Genomic DNA, 16,893 nt, shown 5'->3' with positions numbered 1-16,893 from the left:
GCCATCCTTTGGTGTCAAGGATGGTGGATGAACACAGGGAGGCGAACGTCTCAGGGCCCCACGATCCAGTTGAAGATCCACATGGTTCTTTAAGTAGGAAAAAGTCCCAGATCTTGACTAGCACGAGAGCCCCCCACACGATGAGGATCTCAGTGGGGCAGTAGAGCAGGCAGTAAGGCCGACGGACAGTTAGACGACCTTGAGCCCGCTCCTGACTTGGGCTCTGGACTTCGGTGCCTTTACTAAGCTCTTTCTGCTGGGGTAGAGACTCACGTTCGCCAGCCCGAGCCCGCTGGCGGCCAGTGCTGGCTGGCACCACGAAGCTGAGTGGGAGCACGTTTAACAAGAAAACTCTAGGGCATGGGCTTCAGAAATCCCACCGAGCAAGGGCGACGTCCTCCATGGCACCCTCTGTGTCTGTGCAGGTTCGATATTGCAACTCCCTGGATGAGGAAGAGAAGAGGGAGCTGAAGCTCTTCAGCAACCAGAGGAAACGTGAAAACTTGGGTCGAGGGAATGTCAGGCCCTTCCCAGTCACGATGACAGGCGCTATCTGTGAACAGGTGAGCACGGGTTCCCGGGAGCGGGGAGGGATTCCGCTGCCATCCGTTCACGCATTCGTTCCTTCCACAGCTGTTTTCTGGAGTGCCTACCATGCACCAGGCACGGTGCTAGCTCTTGGGGATACAGCGGTGAACAAGAGATTTGATAGCTTTTGATTTTGCCCTTGTAAGGAGGTCCATCCTAGGGGAGGAAGTCAAACAATAAAATAAAGAAGATAGAAAAAAAATGCAGCAGGGCAGGAGGCTGCAAGCACTGGGGGTGTGGGGAGTTTGCAATTTTCAGGAAAGTGGCTGGGCAAGGCCCCACTTAGAAGGTGGTCTCTGGGGGTGCCTGGGTGGCTCCATCAGTTATGTGTCTGCCTTCAGCTCAGGTCATGATCTCAAGGTCCTGGGATCAAGCCCCACATCAGGCTCAACCCTCAGTGGGAGTCTGCTTGAGTATTCTTTCTCCCTCTGCTTTGGTCTCTCTGCTGCCCACATACTCTCTCTCTAAAAATAAATAAATCTTTTTTAAAAATAGGAAACTTGGTGATGCAGTTGGTTAAGTGTCCAACTCTTGGTTTCAGCTCAAGTTGTGATCTCAGGGCTGGGAGATTGAGCCCTGCGTTGGGCTCCCTGCTCCGTGCAGAATCTGTTTAAGTTTCTCTCTCCCTTTGCCTCTGTCCCTTCCCCCCCCACACACACACACACTCTCTCTAAAATAAATAAATCTTTTAAAAAATGCTAACAGCAATTTAAAAAATAAATAAAAATGAAAGTAAACGATGTGAGATTCAGTGTCCTCATATCAGGAATTCTGCCTCTCTGAGATCCGTCTCCTGGAACCAGCCCAGCTGGGCTCTCTTAAGGAAAAAGGAAGGCTGGACATTTCGTGAGCAGGTATCAAAAGTTGTGTAGAATAGTGACAAGAGCATGGAGGCAGAGAAGTTTGACTCATGTTTCCGCCAGATGACCTTGCCCATGTTATTTTTCCTCCATTTTGTCATCTGCAAAATGTAGGTGACAAGTGCCTACATCATGGAATTAAGGTGAGGATTACCTGGGATTCTGTGCTATTGAAGCAAATAAACAAGGAGGTCATTACACTGAGATGACTCTGATACCTTCGTAACCTACATAAGCAAACCAAAACCCAAGCCCAAGGCAATGTCTTGGTATTGAGAAAATGACTCTTAAGACCAACCAATTGCCAATAGGCAACTCGGCTTTCTCAAATAAGGCAACCACTTCAGCTACAGCCAGTGCCATAAATTCCTTGCTTTGTATCCCCGTCTTCTCTGTAAGCACCCCCCTCCCGGCTCCGGGTAGGTGGAGCCGTCCTAACCACCTTCACTTTGGTGCTGCCCAATTTAAACCTGTATTTGCTCAAATAAACCCTTGAAATTTTTAATGTGCTTCAGTTTATCTGTTATCACGGTGCCTATCCCAGGTCTCCTCACATTATAAAAGGCAAGGGTAGTACTTTCTGCAATAGTGTCTTTCTTTTCTCTGGTCACTACCATGGAGGAGCTCCCAGACACTGTTCCATGAGACCTTTTTCAATTCCTGTGACACGTTGAATCCCATATGATGGTCGTGGTGTGGGGAAAGGTTTAGAGGTAGCTTTTCTACCCTTTAAACATCTTGCCTGAGCCAGTCACTCATGTAGGGCTGTGAAACTAGATCCTCAGCCCGTGAACATCCTGGCCAAAGCCATAGTCAGCAGAGAGCCTTTCCCTGGACCCACCACCTTACACTTTACTCTTCCCTCGGAGGCCCAGCCGCAGCCATAACGTGGGTTATCAGGGAGAACCTTTCTGCATGTGGAGAGGAACTTTGGAACATGAGCCAGAAGACAGGAAAGGGGGAGAGAAGCCCCTTCCATAGTGTGGCCCTAGAAGTGATACCTTTTCAGTCAAGACTAGGTAAAAAGATATTAGAGAAAACAGACTGAAAACGTGCCTGAAAGGCTTTGGGGAAATTGTAAAGTACTTTTATGAACCCACTCCCTCTCCAGTCCTTTTTTTAAAAAAAAAAAAAATTTTATTTATTTATTTGACAGAGAGAGAGAGAGAGAGAGAGAGCGCACACAAGCAGGGGGAGCAGCAGGCAGAGGGAGAGGGTGAAGCAGACTCCCAGCTGAGCGGGGAGCCCAATGTGGGGCTAGATCCCGGGACCCTGGATCACGGCCTTTGCTGAAAACAGACACTTAACTGACTAAGCCACCCGCACGCCCCTCCCTCTCCCAATGTGCAGCGCCCCTCTTGCACCCCCGCGCCCTCACCCCCTACTCCTTGTGCTTTTGAACTGGGGCTGTGCCTCTGGATGGAGTTGGGAGCTTCTAGATACCGACACCTTCCCCATGTGTCAGTTTGCCCCCTGCCTGTAGAGCTCCTGTGTGTCATTATGCTAAAGGAGCTTTTCTGTCTTTCCCACCGTGTGAGCCCTGTTTTTCTCAGTGACTGTATCTTTGTCTTCCTTGGAAGGAAGAAGAGTGGGAGGGAGGGCAGGCGAAACCTGCCCTGCCACATATGTAAAGTAGGTAGCGCAGTGACCAGCTTGAAGACAGGTGCACAGCAACCCGCCCTTTGTGGTAGTGGTGGTCTTTCATCCCTTACGCGTGGCCCCGAGAGACCGAGACGGGGCTGGTGTTTGTACTTACGCGTCTGCTTGCCTCATAGTGCGGAGGCCAGATCAACGGCGGGGACATCGCGGTGTTTGCGTCACGCGCCGGCCATGGTGTGTGCTGGCACCCGCCCTGCTTCATCTGCACTGTCTGCAACGAGCTGCTGGTGGATCTGATCTACTTTTACCAAGATGGGAAGATATACTGTGGCCGGCACCACGCCGAGTGCCTGAAGCCGCGCTGCGCAGCCTGCGACGAGGTCAGAGCACGCTGCCTGGGGCCCCCAGCACTGCCCATCGCCCCTTAGTCCTGCCCTAGGCCACACTTTGTCCTGTGCCCTCCTGCACAGAAGAAAACCGTAGGCACTTCCACCTTCTTGTAGTAGGCCTCGCAGGAGAAGCGCCACCCTCCGGGGTGCTTACAGGTCCGAAAGTCGCAGTCTCCTGGGCATGCAGGTGGGAAGGCAGTTTCTGTAGCTGAGAATCGCTGGCACTAGGGCAGAGGGTTCTGAAACTCAAAGAAAGGCGTCATGCAGCTTTAGATTTCAGCCTGAGTCCCAGGGAGCAATCACCAGTAATGGTGTGGCACTTCAGTCTTAAAATAGTTGGGATTCCTGAGCTTCAGTGGGACAGACATTTCGTGGCACTATTTAGTTTCCCCATAATTTACAAAAGTTCTGATGGGGATTCAGGAGACAGATGCATACTCCCTTAGGAGAGCCCTGCCCCACGCTCTCAGAGGTCCTTGGATTTGCTGCCCCAGGTCAGAAAGCGGACTAGAACACCAGGCCTGTGCCCAGTGTTTTCTCCCACCAGGAGCACACCCAAATATGATCTGTAAGCTGCAAGAAGAGAAAACCTGCTTTGGCTTCAAAAGTTTGGAGCTTATATTTCTATAAAAAGTGTTGTTGTTTTTTTTTAATTTTGGAGGAGAAAAGAGAGTATTCTAAACCTGACCACCATTATTTTGAGAATAATTTGGGGAAGACCTTGGATAGGGGTTTCTTCCTGCACAGAGTGGATTTCTGGTTCCCTCTGACCCTGCAAACAGCAGTGTGGACTTCTGGAAGCAGCACTTGTCTTTTTAGCCACAGCGCACTCCTACCTGCCTAGGAGGGGTTCGCTTTTCTAGGAGGAAGTTGACCAGCCTTAACTAATTTGGATTCTCATGCTAGTGGTGATGTTCTGGAAAGACCCTCTAGATGGGTATTTGGGAAACTGAATTCCGTTCCACCTGAATTCAGGCACCCTCTTTACCTTCATACCTCAGTTTCCACTTCTGGAAATTAGTGCTCCTAATACTTTATTGTTATCTAATGGCAAATAGAATATGATGATTGAAGCATTTTGAAACTTTTGTTTTTTGAGATGTAATTCACCTAGCCTAAGGCTCACCCTTCTTAGGTGTCCAGTTTGGTGGGTTTTCATATATTCACAAAGTTGTGCAACTCTCCCTGCTGTCTAATCCCAGGACATTTTCATCACCCCAAAAGAAACTTTGTATCTAACAGCAGTCCCTTCCCTTCTGCCCCTTTCCCCCAGCCCTTGGCAGCCACTAATCTGTTCTCTGTCTCTATGCATTTACATATTCTGGACATTTCACAGAAGTGGAATCAGACAATGTGCCATCTTTTGCACAAGTGATTTTTCACTTAGTGTGATGTTTTCAGGGTTAGCCTATCGGTACGTTATTTCTTCGCAAGGCTGAATGATATTCTGTCGTGTGTATAGGTCGTATTGGGTAGAGCCATTTGTCAGCTGATGGACATTTCTCTCCACCTTTTGACTGTTGTGATCAAGGCTGCTATGCACGTTCATATGCAGGTTTTTGTGTGGACCTACATTTTTCATTGGCATCTTTGTATACTCTCTTGAGTATATGCGTGGGAATGGAATCGCTGGGTCGTAGGGTGATTCTGTGTCCAAGTGTTTGAGGGAATGCAGACTCTCTTTCAGAGAAGCTATGGCATTTCACATTCCTGCTCTCACGCAAGGAGGTTCTAGTTACTCCCCGTCCTCCACACTGTACTTTTCATCAGAGTCATCCCAGTCCGCGCAAAGTGATCTCACATGGTGGTTTTGATACATCTGTCCCTAATGGGTAGTAATGTTGAGCATCTTTCCATGTGTGTATTGGCTATTTGTGTATCTTCTTTTTTGGGGAACTGTGTATTCAAATCCTCTGCCTGTTCTGTTTTGTTTTGTTTTAATCGGGTGATTTTTCTTTTTACTATGGAGTCGCTTGTATATTCTAGGTACTAGTTCCATATCGGACACATGCTTTGCGACTATTTTCTCCCATTTTGTGGTTACATTTTCACTTTCTTGATGTCCTTTGAAACACAGAAATGTTTAATTGCGATGAAGTCCAATGGATCTGGGTTTTTTTTCTCCTGTTGCTTACACTTGCAATGCCATAGCTAAGAAACCATTGCCTAGTCCAGGTCCTGAAAATTTACACTTGTGTTTTCTTTTAAGCGTTTTATAGTATTTGGCTCCTTTGGTCTCTGATCTCTTCTGAATGAATTTTTGTATACAGCTCGGATTCATTCTTTTGCATGTAGTTATCCAGCTGTCCCTGCCACATTTGTTGAAAAGACCGTTCTTTCCCCATTGAATGTCCTTGGCATCTTTGTTGATAATCAGTTGGCCATAAATGTTTGGGTTTGTTTCTGGGCTTTCAGTTCTCTTCTATTGATCTATACGTCTGTTTTTATAGCAGTACCGCACCGCCTTGATTACTATGGTTTGTAGTCAGCTTTGAAGTCTGTGCTTTGAAATTTTAAGAAGTCTGTATTAGAGGTCAAAACACAAATGCTTCTGAGGGCAAGGCAGGTTTTGTACACGAAGGTGACTCATTTTAAGACAGCAGTGAGTGGTGAAAAATATGACCGAACTGGAGAACTCACAGTCATCTAGAAGCAGCAGCCCTCCTTCTCAAATACTATGTCTTCAACAAAGAAACCAGGAGTCTAGGTGTTAAAATGATATTTCCTATTTTTGAAAAGATGGTGTATCAGCCAAATAAGGCATGAATGTGTTGTCCAAAGTGCCCACAGGCCCTCAGTGTCTGGTCTTGCTTTATATTCTTCAGGGTAGAGCTTTATTTCTCTTATTAAAATGTGGTTCAGTTAATATCTGGCCAGGCCAAAAACTGTGGTTAATCGTGCTTTAGGCAAATCCCAGTGTGCTAACTGATAAAGATACAGAGTATGAGCACACAGATTTTTTTATTGAGTAATTTGTGGGAAAGACCTTCCGGTTCGGGGCCCCCACAGCCCTTCTCCGTGAAAGTGCATTCTCCTGGCTGGGTCTTAACCACTGCTCCTTTGGCTTCCCCATCTCTAGATCATCTTCGCAGACGAATGCACAGAAGCTGAGGGGCGGCACTGGCACATGAAACACTTTTGCTGCTTCGAGTGCGAGACGGTGCTCGGCGGCCAGCGCTACATCATGAAGGAGGGACGGCCCTACTGTTGCCACTGCTTCGAGTCCTTGTATGCGGAATACTGCGACACCTGTGCCCAACACATAGGTGAGGCAATTCTGGTGCTCAGCTCAGTCCTTCTGTGACTGGGTCTCCTTGCTGTCTGGGGTAGTTAGAAGCCTTTTCGCTCTCAACTCATACTGGCTTAAATGAAAAAAGGGAATTTCTTGGCTCACATTACCAGAATGACCAAGGAGTGTGCTTGCTTCAGGTGGGGATGGCTCAAAGGTTCAAACAAGGTCTGGGTTTTTGCTTTTTTGGGTTTTTTTTGGTTTTTTTTGGGGGGGGTCTTTTGTGTCTCAGCTTTGCTGGCCTTCTGTTGGCATTGGTAAAAAGCAAGCTGCCTTCACATGCTGGCTAAGAGGACTCCCCAGTTATACATAATCTTAGCACTTGCATTCTCGAAAGGAGTGGGGCCACATCTGTCCTAGTATCCAAATCAGTTCCTCCGAACAGGAACCTTATCATCCCTGGTTCGGTGACGTGTTCCACCCTGGAAACAAGAGAAGAGGGTATTTCAGTTGGTCTGCCTGAGTCACAGGCCCACCCCCGAGATGGGGTTATGTGATGTACAGCCCCACGACCAAGGCGGGGGGGAGGTCCCAGAAGGGATCTCGGAGGGAAAATGTAAACAGATGTCTTCCACAGCCTCCTTGGAAAACTTGAGGGTCAGCAGAGGGAGGAACCCACATAGTCCTCTTGGTAGGAAGGGGCTGTCAAGAAAACCAAATGGTTTCTGGCAAGCATGTCTTCAAGAAAAAAAAAAAATCAGCAAAAGCTGACCCAGCCAAATACAAAGCGAGAGAACCTGAAACAGCTTCTAGGCTCTGAATTCCCCAAAGCACCAGCAGATCTGAGATCGGTGGAAATCATTTTCTCATCGCAAATAACTGATTGGTTTGACCCTTCAGCACTCTTCCAGATCAGGCTGCCTCTGTGGCTTCTGCCTTCAACTCGCCTGTTCTGGCACCTTGAGAACGAGCCACCCTTTAAGAAGGAAAAGGAAGAGTTGGCGGGGGAGGAATGTCTGGGAGACCAGCAGCCCGCCCTGCCTGTGGCATGTGCACTTCTAAGACGTCTGCTCAGAAGTTGCCGGCTTCTGACCTCTCGTGGGGAGATGTGCAGATAATCGGTCTGGGAGCCCTTTTGCCCCACTTCGAGGATTTTATCAGGAACCAAAAGAAGTGACCTTGCTTCTCTGCTTCGTCAGAAGTGATAGAGTCAAATGAAAACCTAGCTAGTAATTTGGAGAGCTTCGTGAGCCGGTAAACATCACAGCTCAGCAGACAAGGCACCTACTGTGTGCTCGGCGGTCCTTTGTTGTTGGGCAATCTGTCCCCCAGACTCAGGCCTGCTTCCATGAGGCCCTTTGGGGCTGGAGTCCCCACCGGGCCCGGGGTTCAGCATTGCCATGCAGCAGTATTATCCAGCAGTCTTCCCTGCTGGGGGCCTGGGTGACATGCCGGTCCACCTGCCCCCAACCCCGGACGGCCTCTCCTTCTCATGGCCTGAGGGACCCACCAGCTTTCATTTCTCACAAGATCAAAACAGGGAAACAGACTTGCTTTGATTGATGAGAAGAGTTAGGAAACGGGGAGCTCGATTCAGGCAGGTGGCTGGCCACGTGAGGAAGGACAGTGTGGGCTGTGTCGGGGGAGAATGGTGCAGCTCTCAGACCCCACGTGGCTCAGCATGGATTCTGGGTCTGCCAGTAGGCGGTGAGGGTACACACAGCTCACCTGCACCCATGACACCCCCTTCTCCCTAGTGTTGTGGTTTCCTCTGTCCCTTTCCAGTGAGGCTTAAAAGCCTCTCCAGAAACTGCCACTTAGAATTTTTGCTCAGCAACTTGGAAGAGAGAAAATCTGTCTGTCAGCACAGCAGGTCCACCTGAGAAGGCCCCTCTGTTTTCTTCTCTTTCTCTCTCCTTCTAGCTATTCACCACGGTGATTGGCGTTCCCTTCTCCTCCCTCTTAAATCCGTAAAAAGACATCAGTGTTTTAGCAGAGAGGGGGACCTCTGTGGCCTGCAGTATTAGCACTGCTGTAGTTAAAATGTGCTCCCTGATTTTTTTTTTCCTTCTTCTGCTCTTCTGCGAAACCTAATTTTCCTGCAACAGTGAAAGGGTATGCTCAGTATGTCATGCATACTACCATCTCCTGGTGCTTTGCTCTGACCATATTATACAAATATTCCATATTTATACAGCCGCTCAGAGTGGACCCTGCATCAGGCAGCCGTTGCTAGGGCAACGGTACTTTTGCCTGCACGCAGCAGAGTAAACAGTCCTATAAACAGACCGAGGCTAGAGCAGCAGTAGACACACACACCCTCTGAGAAGGGCTTACAGGGCTTAGAGGGGGGAATTAAAAAGGAACGCTTAGATGTGGAACAGCAGAGCCCTTTTCCAGATGTTTCGAGTTCAGGACCAGTTCAGAGGACCATCTGACATCAGGGATGTTTATCAGGGACCACATTGCACTGCCTGCTGGGTCGTTTTGTCACCCGCCTCCCCTCTGCTCGCCCCACCCCAGCCCAGCCTTCTGCAAGCCCAGCCGTCCCCAGAACTGGGCCCCTGCTGCCACATCGGAGCACGCTTCCTTGCAGAAGCTCAGAGAAGCAGCTGGTGGAGGACAAATACGGGAACCAGGCTTCCTGCGTGCCTCTGACAGGGAGCGGAGGAAGGCTGCCGCTGCTTGGGACGCAGGGCAGCCGGGGTGTGAGCATAGCCCTCTGCAGGGGAGGGCAGGGAGGACGGAGCCAGCCCCAGAGCTCTTGCTTGGACTGCGTCCAGGCAGTGGCCCTCAGAGCAGAGAGGGAGATAGAACACTACATCAAAAGCTAATGATGTACTGTATGGTGACTAACATAACATAATAAAATCAAAAAAAAAAAAAAAAGACATAACGAAAATAGGAGAAGAGCAATGGGAGTAGTTAGCAGATAAGGTCTAAGCTCCCTCTGCATATTAACTCCCAACAACCCTGTGAAGTCAGAACTATTATTATCCCTGTTTTACTGCAGAGGGGACCGGGGCACAGAGAGATGAAGCCACTGGCTTAGGGTCGCACAGCCGCAGAGCCGAGATGGGAACCTCAGCAGATGGGCTTCCGCAGCCGTATTATAACCAGCTGGAATGGGATGCAGCTGGGACGTGAACCTCCCTTCATCTGACTCCTCACTGACTCCTGAAGCCCCAGTCTGCACAACTCCAGAGTTCTGCCTCCCCGGGCTGCCTGCCCTGCTTCCTCCCGGGAGCCTGGGGACAAAGTGTGGACAGAGCCTCAGCTCTGGGTCCCGTCCCTAGCCCCGCCCCACCAGTTCTTACTCCTCCTAGAAGGGCCCTGTTGAGAGGGAGTGGATTTCCACAGTGGCCGCTTGGCCTTCGAGTGGCCTTTGTGGCTGCCGCTGTCGCTCTAAAACTCCCCTCTTAGTCCCTAGGGCCAGACTCCCGAAGAAACAGAGACCCCTTAATTTGGGGCGGAGCTCATAGGAGAGGAAGTGCCTTGTGCCTCTCTCTCCCTGGGCTGCAGGGACCAAAAGGTAGGCAGCAGAGAGCACGGGAGGCCGGGACCGCTGCTTTGCCTTTTGCCCTTTGTTCTTGCCCTTCTCATTTTCTGGGTAGAGATCGCTCTCCAGTTTCTTGTTTCCCACCTCTCCAGACACGGCTCTCAAAGTGATTCCTGGAAGGTCCAGGCTCCAGACTTTAGCCACTGAAGGTGGAGGTTCATACTAGTACTACATTTCTGGAAAGATTTTTATTAGCAGAAATCAGCAGTCTTGCAAAGGTCCCTTTCCATTCTACAGTACTTGCGTGAGACTGCATACCCCACAGGCTCTCCCCACGGGAGGGGGACCCCAACCCATCCATACTTCCATCCTGCCAGCTTAGCAACTGCTGTCAAAAGAGAACTCCCTATGTCACTGTCTTAGCAACAGTCCCAGGTTACTCTCCCATCGGACTAGTGCAGGTCTTGTGCCCACTTCTGAAGCAGCCACTAGGGTGGGAGATACAGTTTTTTTCCTGGCCAGTACTGGGTCCAGGCAGGGCTTTAGCCTTGCCCAAAGCTCATGGCCAAAGGTGGCAAGAAGGTGGTGTCCCACAGGGAGATTAAGTCCTAGAACCAGCAGGGGGCAGAAGCGATGATGAGAAGCAGGGGCACTTGGGCCTCTGGGAGGTTCCTGCAGGGCAGGTGTGTTACAAGATTATGCAAACCAGGGACAGCCCTTGCATGGGGAGGAAATGTGTTTCTTCCTTCCCTGCTGACATTAAGCAAAGGGTGTGCGTGCCTACGGAGGATGTCTTTGATGAACCACACCCAAGTTTTTCCTTACCAAGTGTTGAAATCTGTTTTTTTCCTTTTCCACTGAACTGTTACAGTGATTTCTTCATCTGAATGGCCTGTGCTGGTGTGGAATTCAGGTCATCCATTCAACATATAAAGAGCCCCTCTGATGCATCAGGCCGTGTTCCTGGACATGCCACAGAAAATTAATGACCCTCTGGTCCTAGAACTTCACTTTTAGTGGAGGAAAGGATTAATAAGCAAATGTACAGGGGCTCCTGGGTAGCGCAGTCGTTAAAGCGTCTGCCTTCGACTCAGGGCGTGATCCCGGCGTTCCGGGATCGAGTCCCACATCAGGCTCCTCCGCTGGGAGCCTGCTTCTTCCTCTCCCACTCCCCCTGCTTGTGTTCCCTCTCTCGCTGGCTGTCTCTCTGTCACATAAATAAATAAAATCTTTAAAAAAAAAAAATAAGCAAATGTACATATGCGGTAGTACTTTGTCAAGCAGTGTTCGTGCTGTGAAGAAAAATACAGCGGGTCAGGGTGAAGAATGGTGGAAGCACGCTATCAGGTGTACGGGAAGAATTCTCCAAGGAGCTAGCATTTGAGCAGCCCCCCAAGGAGAGTGAATGAGGAAGTGTCAATGTCTCGGTTAGGAGCAAGACTTCCGGGTACAGATCTCACCTGTGATTCCTGGTTGTATTGAGTGAGGCAAGTTATTTAACCCTCCTGTGCCTCTGTTTTCTCGTCTGAGAAATGGAAATAATACTAGAAACTTAACTCGTACAGTGGAGGGGTTAAATGACTTTATCAATGTGCAAAGCATTTAAAGCCGTTTTATATCATGTATTAGTAGCATTATTGTAATTTTGTCTGGGAGACTGTATCCCAGGCAGAAGGATTCATGGACAGGAAATCAGGCCAAAAACATCTAGTTTTTTTTCCTGCTCAAAGCAAATGAGTTAAGAAGCAGCTGACTGGTAGAACAGGGGCTCTCATAATGGGACATGAATACCATTTATGTGAGATCCTGATTATTGATTTATTGTTATTTTATTCTGTTGTATTTGGAACCCTGAGCCAAATCAGGATGCTGTGTGTTTCACCTCGTGGTACAGGGCTCCGAGCAGCTTGTCAGCCTCTTCCATTTCTTTTCCATCCCCAGGGATCGACCAAGGTCAGATGACGTACGACGGCCAGCACTGGCACGCCACCGAGACCTGTTTCTGCTGTGCTCACTGCAAGAAATCCCTCCTGGGGCGGCCATTCCTCCCCAAGCAGGGCCAGATATTCTGCTCACGGGCCTGCAGTGCCGGGGAGGACCCCAATGGCTCTGACTCATCCGATTCGGCTTTCCAGAACGCCAGGGCCAAGGAGTCCCGGCGCAGTGCCAAAATCGGCAAGAACAAGGGCAAGACAGAGGAGCCTGTGCTAAACCAGCACAGCCAGCTGCAGGTGAGTTCCAACCGGTTGTCAGCCGACGTGGACCCCCTGTCCCTGCAGATGGACCTGCTCAGCCTGTCCAGCCAGACGCCCAGCCTCAACCGGGACCCCATTTGGCGGAGCCGGGACGAGCCCTACCATTACGGGAACAAGATGGAGCAGAGCCAGTCCCAGAGCCCTCTGCAGCTTCTCAGCCAGTGCAACATCAGAACGGCCTACAGTCCAGGGGGGCAGGGGGCCGGGGCCCAGCCCGACGTGTGGGCCAAGCACTTCAGCAACCCCAAAAGGAGCTCATCCCTGGCCATGAAGGGGCACGGTGGCAGCTTCATGAAGGAATGCCGAGAGGACTATTACCCGGGAAGGCTGAGATCCCAGGAGAGCTACAGCGATATGTCCAGTCAGAGCTTTAATGAAACCCGAGGCAACATCCCAGTCGCCAAATACGAGGAGGAGGAGGAGGAGGAAGGGGGCATATCCACTCAGCAGTGCCGGACCCGCCATCCAATCAGTTCCCTGAAATATACTGAGGACATGACGCCCACAGAGCAGACCCCTCCGGGCTCCATGGAATCACTGGCCCTGTCTAATGCAACAGGTAGGTTCCGGCCGCCTGGGAAACAGAAAGCAAGAGGTAATAATCTTTGGGTAACTCAATGCTGGTCTTCAGAACTTTCATGTTGTTCCTGCCATGTGCCTTCTTCCAACAGGTCGTCAGGGAGGGGATCCCCAGTTTCAGATGGCTTCTGTCTTTGATCGCATTCCCTACAAGCAGAGCCTGAGACGGGGATGAGGGTACCTGGGACATGGGGGGAGTGGGCTCCCAGGGAAGGGGAGTGAGAGAGACAGGCCGGTGTTGGGGGAGGAGCCAAGGGGAGAGTGCCATCTGGGCTGGAATCTAACTTCAGCCTGACCCCACTGGGGGCTCTGGAGGATGGGTTGCATCCTACAGTTGGTTCCCTCTTGTGACAAAGGGGCTGACGTTCTGCACAGCATGTCTGTCAGTCACCAGCTTTGGGCTGCTAGAGAGCCGCTCCAGGATGAGGTTGTGGATAGGGGCAGGGGGCGTGGCAGGTGCTGCTGGCCAAAGACAACATTCAGGAGAAGAGGCAGCTGTGAGCCAGAGGCAGTACTCACAACACTGGGTAATGCTTGAGATGCCACAGCACCCATGACCGCTTCCGAGGCTGCTCCAAACCCCAGTGTCTCATTAGGGAGCTCATTTTAACTTGTAGATAGAGACCAAAGAAATGTGGATAGACAGGGGAAGACAGGCGGGCTGAAAAGGAGCAAAGGGGAAAGAGAGAGAGAAACCATCCAATGCCTGCTTTCTCCAGCCCAGTGGTCCAGCTGGTTTGCCGGTGAGGCCTGATGTGGGTGTTCTCTAAGAGGGGCTACGCAACGTGTAGTCTGAGCATGGAAGCTAGCTGCAGTCTGCAGTGAGCCAAGTACTAAACATGACAGTGTTTCGAAACTCTGAACAATTTGACCTTGCCGCCACATCCAAGTGCGTGCTCGGCGGGCTCGCCTTCTCGGTCCAGGTACGGACCAGTCAGGACGTCAAGCAACCCACGAGGGACTTGTATGTGGCATGTGCTGCGTGTCAGTCATGCTCAGTCATGCTCAGGAGGGTCACATATCCATCCCCGGTGGATTGAAAATAAAAAAACAGGTCCATCACCATGGATAGCTGAGAAATGCTGTCCTGAGATGCACTTCCCTTATGGGTGGAGCCCCCAAGGAGGGAGACATAGGTCTACCCCTTACATCAGGGACCCCAGAGTCCAGTGGCTCTTGGTGGAGCTGCTGATAAACTTGAGCATGTCGGCCCCGTCCGGAGGTGACAGCCCCAGCTCAGCTCCAGCTGGTTGTTGCCACGTGAAAGATATTTATTTATCCAGCCAGCAGCTATGTAGCTCTTACCCTGTGCCAAACTTCGTTCTAAGCGCTTTATAAATATTAACTCACTTCATTAAACCCTCCCAGCCCTACGAAATGGATATACTATTGAGAGTCTCATTTCAGAGTTGAAGCAACCGAAGCACAGAGAAGTTGAAGGGTTTGCCCAAAGTCACCCAGCTTTGAAAGGGTGGAATGGGGATTTGAACATGTGCCTATGACCCCCAAGCAGTGTTCGTCTTCATACCAGCTTGCCAACGGTTCTGGTTCCTCCAGACAAGTTAAACGTGTGGATTTTTAAAATGTGAAATCTACTGAAACTCTGCTGGACAAGCAAAACATGTCTCTAAGTCATAGGGTGTCTCTACAGGGTGTTTTTAACCCTCATCCCTCCCAAACGCGGTCACATCTGTGTTCTCGTGTGTCCTAGAGGACAAATAGCAGGTATCTTTATCCTCATATTTTAGATGAAACAAAAATGAGGCCTTAGTGACTAAGCACCTTACCTCATGTCGTAGAAGCAAGCAATTAGTGCCGAGTGATGACTGCCTGGCTTTCAGCCCAGTTGGTGCTATTCTCGAAAAATGTATATGCTATAATTATTTAAGAGGCCAGGAGATAAATAGGTAATTCAGCCTCTGAAGCAGCGTTTCTTGAAGCTAGAGCACCTGCATTAGACCGTGGCTGCTTGATTCAAACATAGAATCCAGGATGTCCCCCCAAACCTTCTGCATCAGACCCTAAGGAGGGGGGACCCAGGAAACTGCATTTTAACCAGCTCCCTGCTAAAGCGGATGCAACCACTGTCTGAGAACAGTGGTTCCTGGGCTTGTCTATTTTGACTTTATTGTCCCCATGTGGTGACTTAGGAGAAAATCAGGAGATCTGGGTGTTGGGAAATATTGGAAAGGCCACGTGATTAAGTCTGAAGCATATACCACCTCAGATCCTAAAGAAGAGGCATGGGATTTATCCCCATGATTTTCTTTGGGCCCTTGGGCAAAGCACCGAATGCCGCTCTGTCTCTGAGATTTGGGGGAAGCATCCCTGAACTGTGTCTGATACCTGAGATCAGCACTGCCCAGTGAAGCCAGTAGCCACGTGTGACTATTGAAATTTCGATTCATGAAAATTAAATGAAATTAAAATTTCAGGCCGTCAGCTGCTCTAGCCACATTTCAAGCACTCAAGAGCACTGAGCAGAATCTGAAATTACATTTAATTTCAATAGCCACATGTAGCTAGAGGCCACCCTGTTGGACAGCACAGATGGCAGGAGGGAGCTGGTAGGATGGACACAATTTTAACCCCATTATTTGTCTCTTTAGAAATTCTCCCATGAGCCCCAATTTTTCAGATTGTCAGTTCATGGTTTGGAGTACCAGTTCAAATCCAGCCTTCATCATGTCAGAGCTGGGTGGCCTTGCACAGTTGCTTCCATTCTGTAAGGCTCAGTTACCCCATCTACGGTATTTAGTGAATAACTGTACTTCCTTCGTAGTGTTTTGGGGAGAAGTATATGATAATGCATTTAAACTCATTAATAGAGTCTTTGACGCAGAGGACCTTCTATAATGGTTACCTGATACTTTCTGCTATGATTGCATTTTTATCATTCTTATCCCAAGCATACGGGTGCACAGCTTTGGCCTCCAGGAATGTTTTGGCTACTGACATCTCCCAGCGTCCCCCAGCTATGCAGGTTTGCATTTTTAGGTTTGCAGATGTTCCCGTGGGATCCCTTTTTTTTTTTAACCAGCATGCGAAGAGCATGAGAAACAGAACTAAAGAAGTGCATTCTATGCCCCTGTGTTTCCATAGATCCGTCAGACACAGCTGTGTGGAAGAAAGATTGTAGCTCGTACTCTAAGCACTGCTTCATCCTTGGTCACTGAAGCAAACCTTGAATAGCCTTCCAGATCCTACGCTGTGTACACACACACACACACACACACACATTCACACATGCACCCCAAAGACGTGGTATTAACTAGACTTGGAAAGTCAGTCGTTTTGCCACCAACCCCCACTGTTGCATTTAAATTTTGCTAGAAAATTCCCTAGTCTTTTGAGAAGGCAGTGCTCAGAACTGTGTATCTTTAAATCCTGGAATCCCAGTCTGTGAATAACAAGTATGTGTCATAGAAGGCTTAGTCAAAACACCTTGATCCTTAGGTGAAAGCTGGTTTTCTAGATAATGGATTTTTTTTCTTCCATAGTCAATAACTCACATTATGGAATAAGTTTGTAGTGTTTAGTCTGACATAAAGCATGATCTTTTTGTAGGCAGCATTTTTCCTTTGAACAGATCTGGAGAAACAGCCCCAGTGACTTGCCAGCCTTAGATCTGGGCTTGGCCACCTCCTGATTTGTTGAGAACTGGGAGCGTACTGCCCGTTCTCTCCGGAAAGCACCGTCCATCCTTTATGCTCGCGCAGAGTGAGTCAGGCGAGCACGTCACCAGTGACACCAGCACCGTGGGGAGCCTCACAGAAGCTCTTGAACCCTGCCATTGCCTACACGTGCCTGCGAAGCCCCTTGCAGCCTGGGTGACCACAGGATTGCAGGCAGTAGGAACAGCAGCAGCAACGGGGATTGTGGGGTGTCGGTCACG

At 49.6% G+C, this 16,893-nt stretch overlaps 1 protein-coding gene across 4 annotated transcripts in view; it reads left to right on the top strand.

Annotated features, from left to right (window-relative positions):
* Window positions 1–16,893, top strand: part of PRICKLE2 (prickle planar cell polarity protein 2) — a 311,727-nt gene that overhangs the window by 258,306 nt on the left and 36,528 nt on the right. For all 4 annotated transcript variants that reach the window (XM_026501177.4, XM_026501174.4, XM_044384993.3 and 1 more), the window contains 4 exons: window positions 426–563; window positions 3,224–3,427; window positions 6,516–6,702; window positions 12,106–12,978. In XM_026501177.4, coding sequence (XP_026356962.1) covers window positions 426–563; window positions 3,224–3,427; window positions 6,516–6,702; window positions 12,106–12,978 — 1,402 coding nt within the window. The remainder of the gene's footprint in view (window positions 1–425; window positions 564–3,223; window positions 3,428–6,515; window positions 6,703–12,105; window positions 12,979–16,893) is intronic.

This window comes from Ursus arctos, unplaced genomic scaffold (genome assembly GCF_023065955.2).
Source record: "Ursus arctos isolate Adak ecotype North America unplaced genomic scaffold, UrsArc2.0 scaffold_14, whole genome shotgun sequence".
Taxonomy (NCBI): Eukaryota; Metazoa; Chordata; class Mammalia; order Carnivora; family Ursidae; genus Ursus; species Ursus arctos.
The sequence above is the reverse complement of the archived record's forward strand: the minus strand, read 5'-3'. Positions and strand labels throughout refer to the sequence as shown.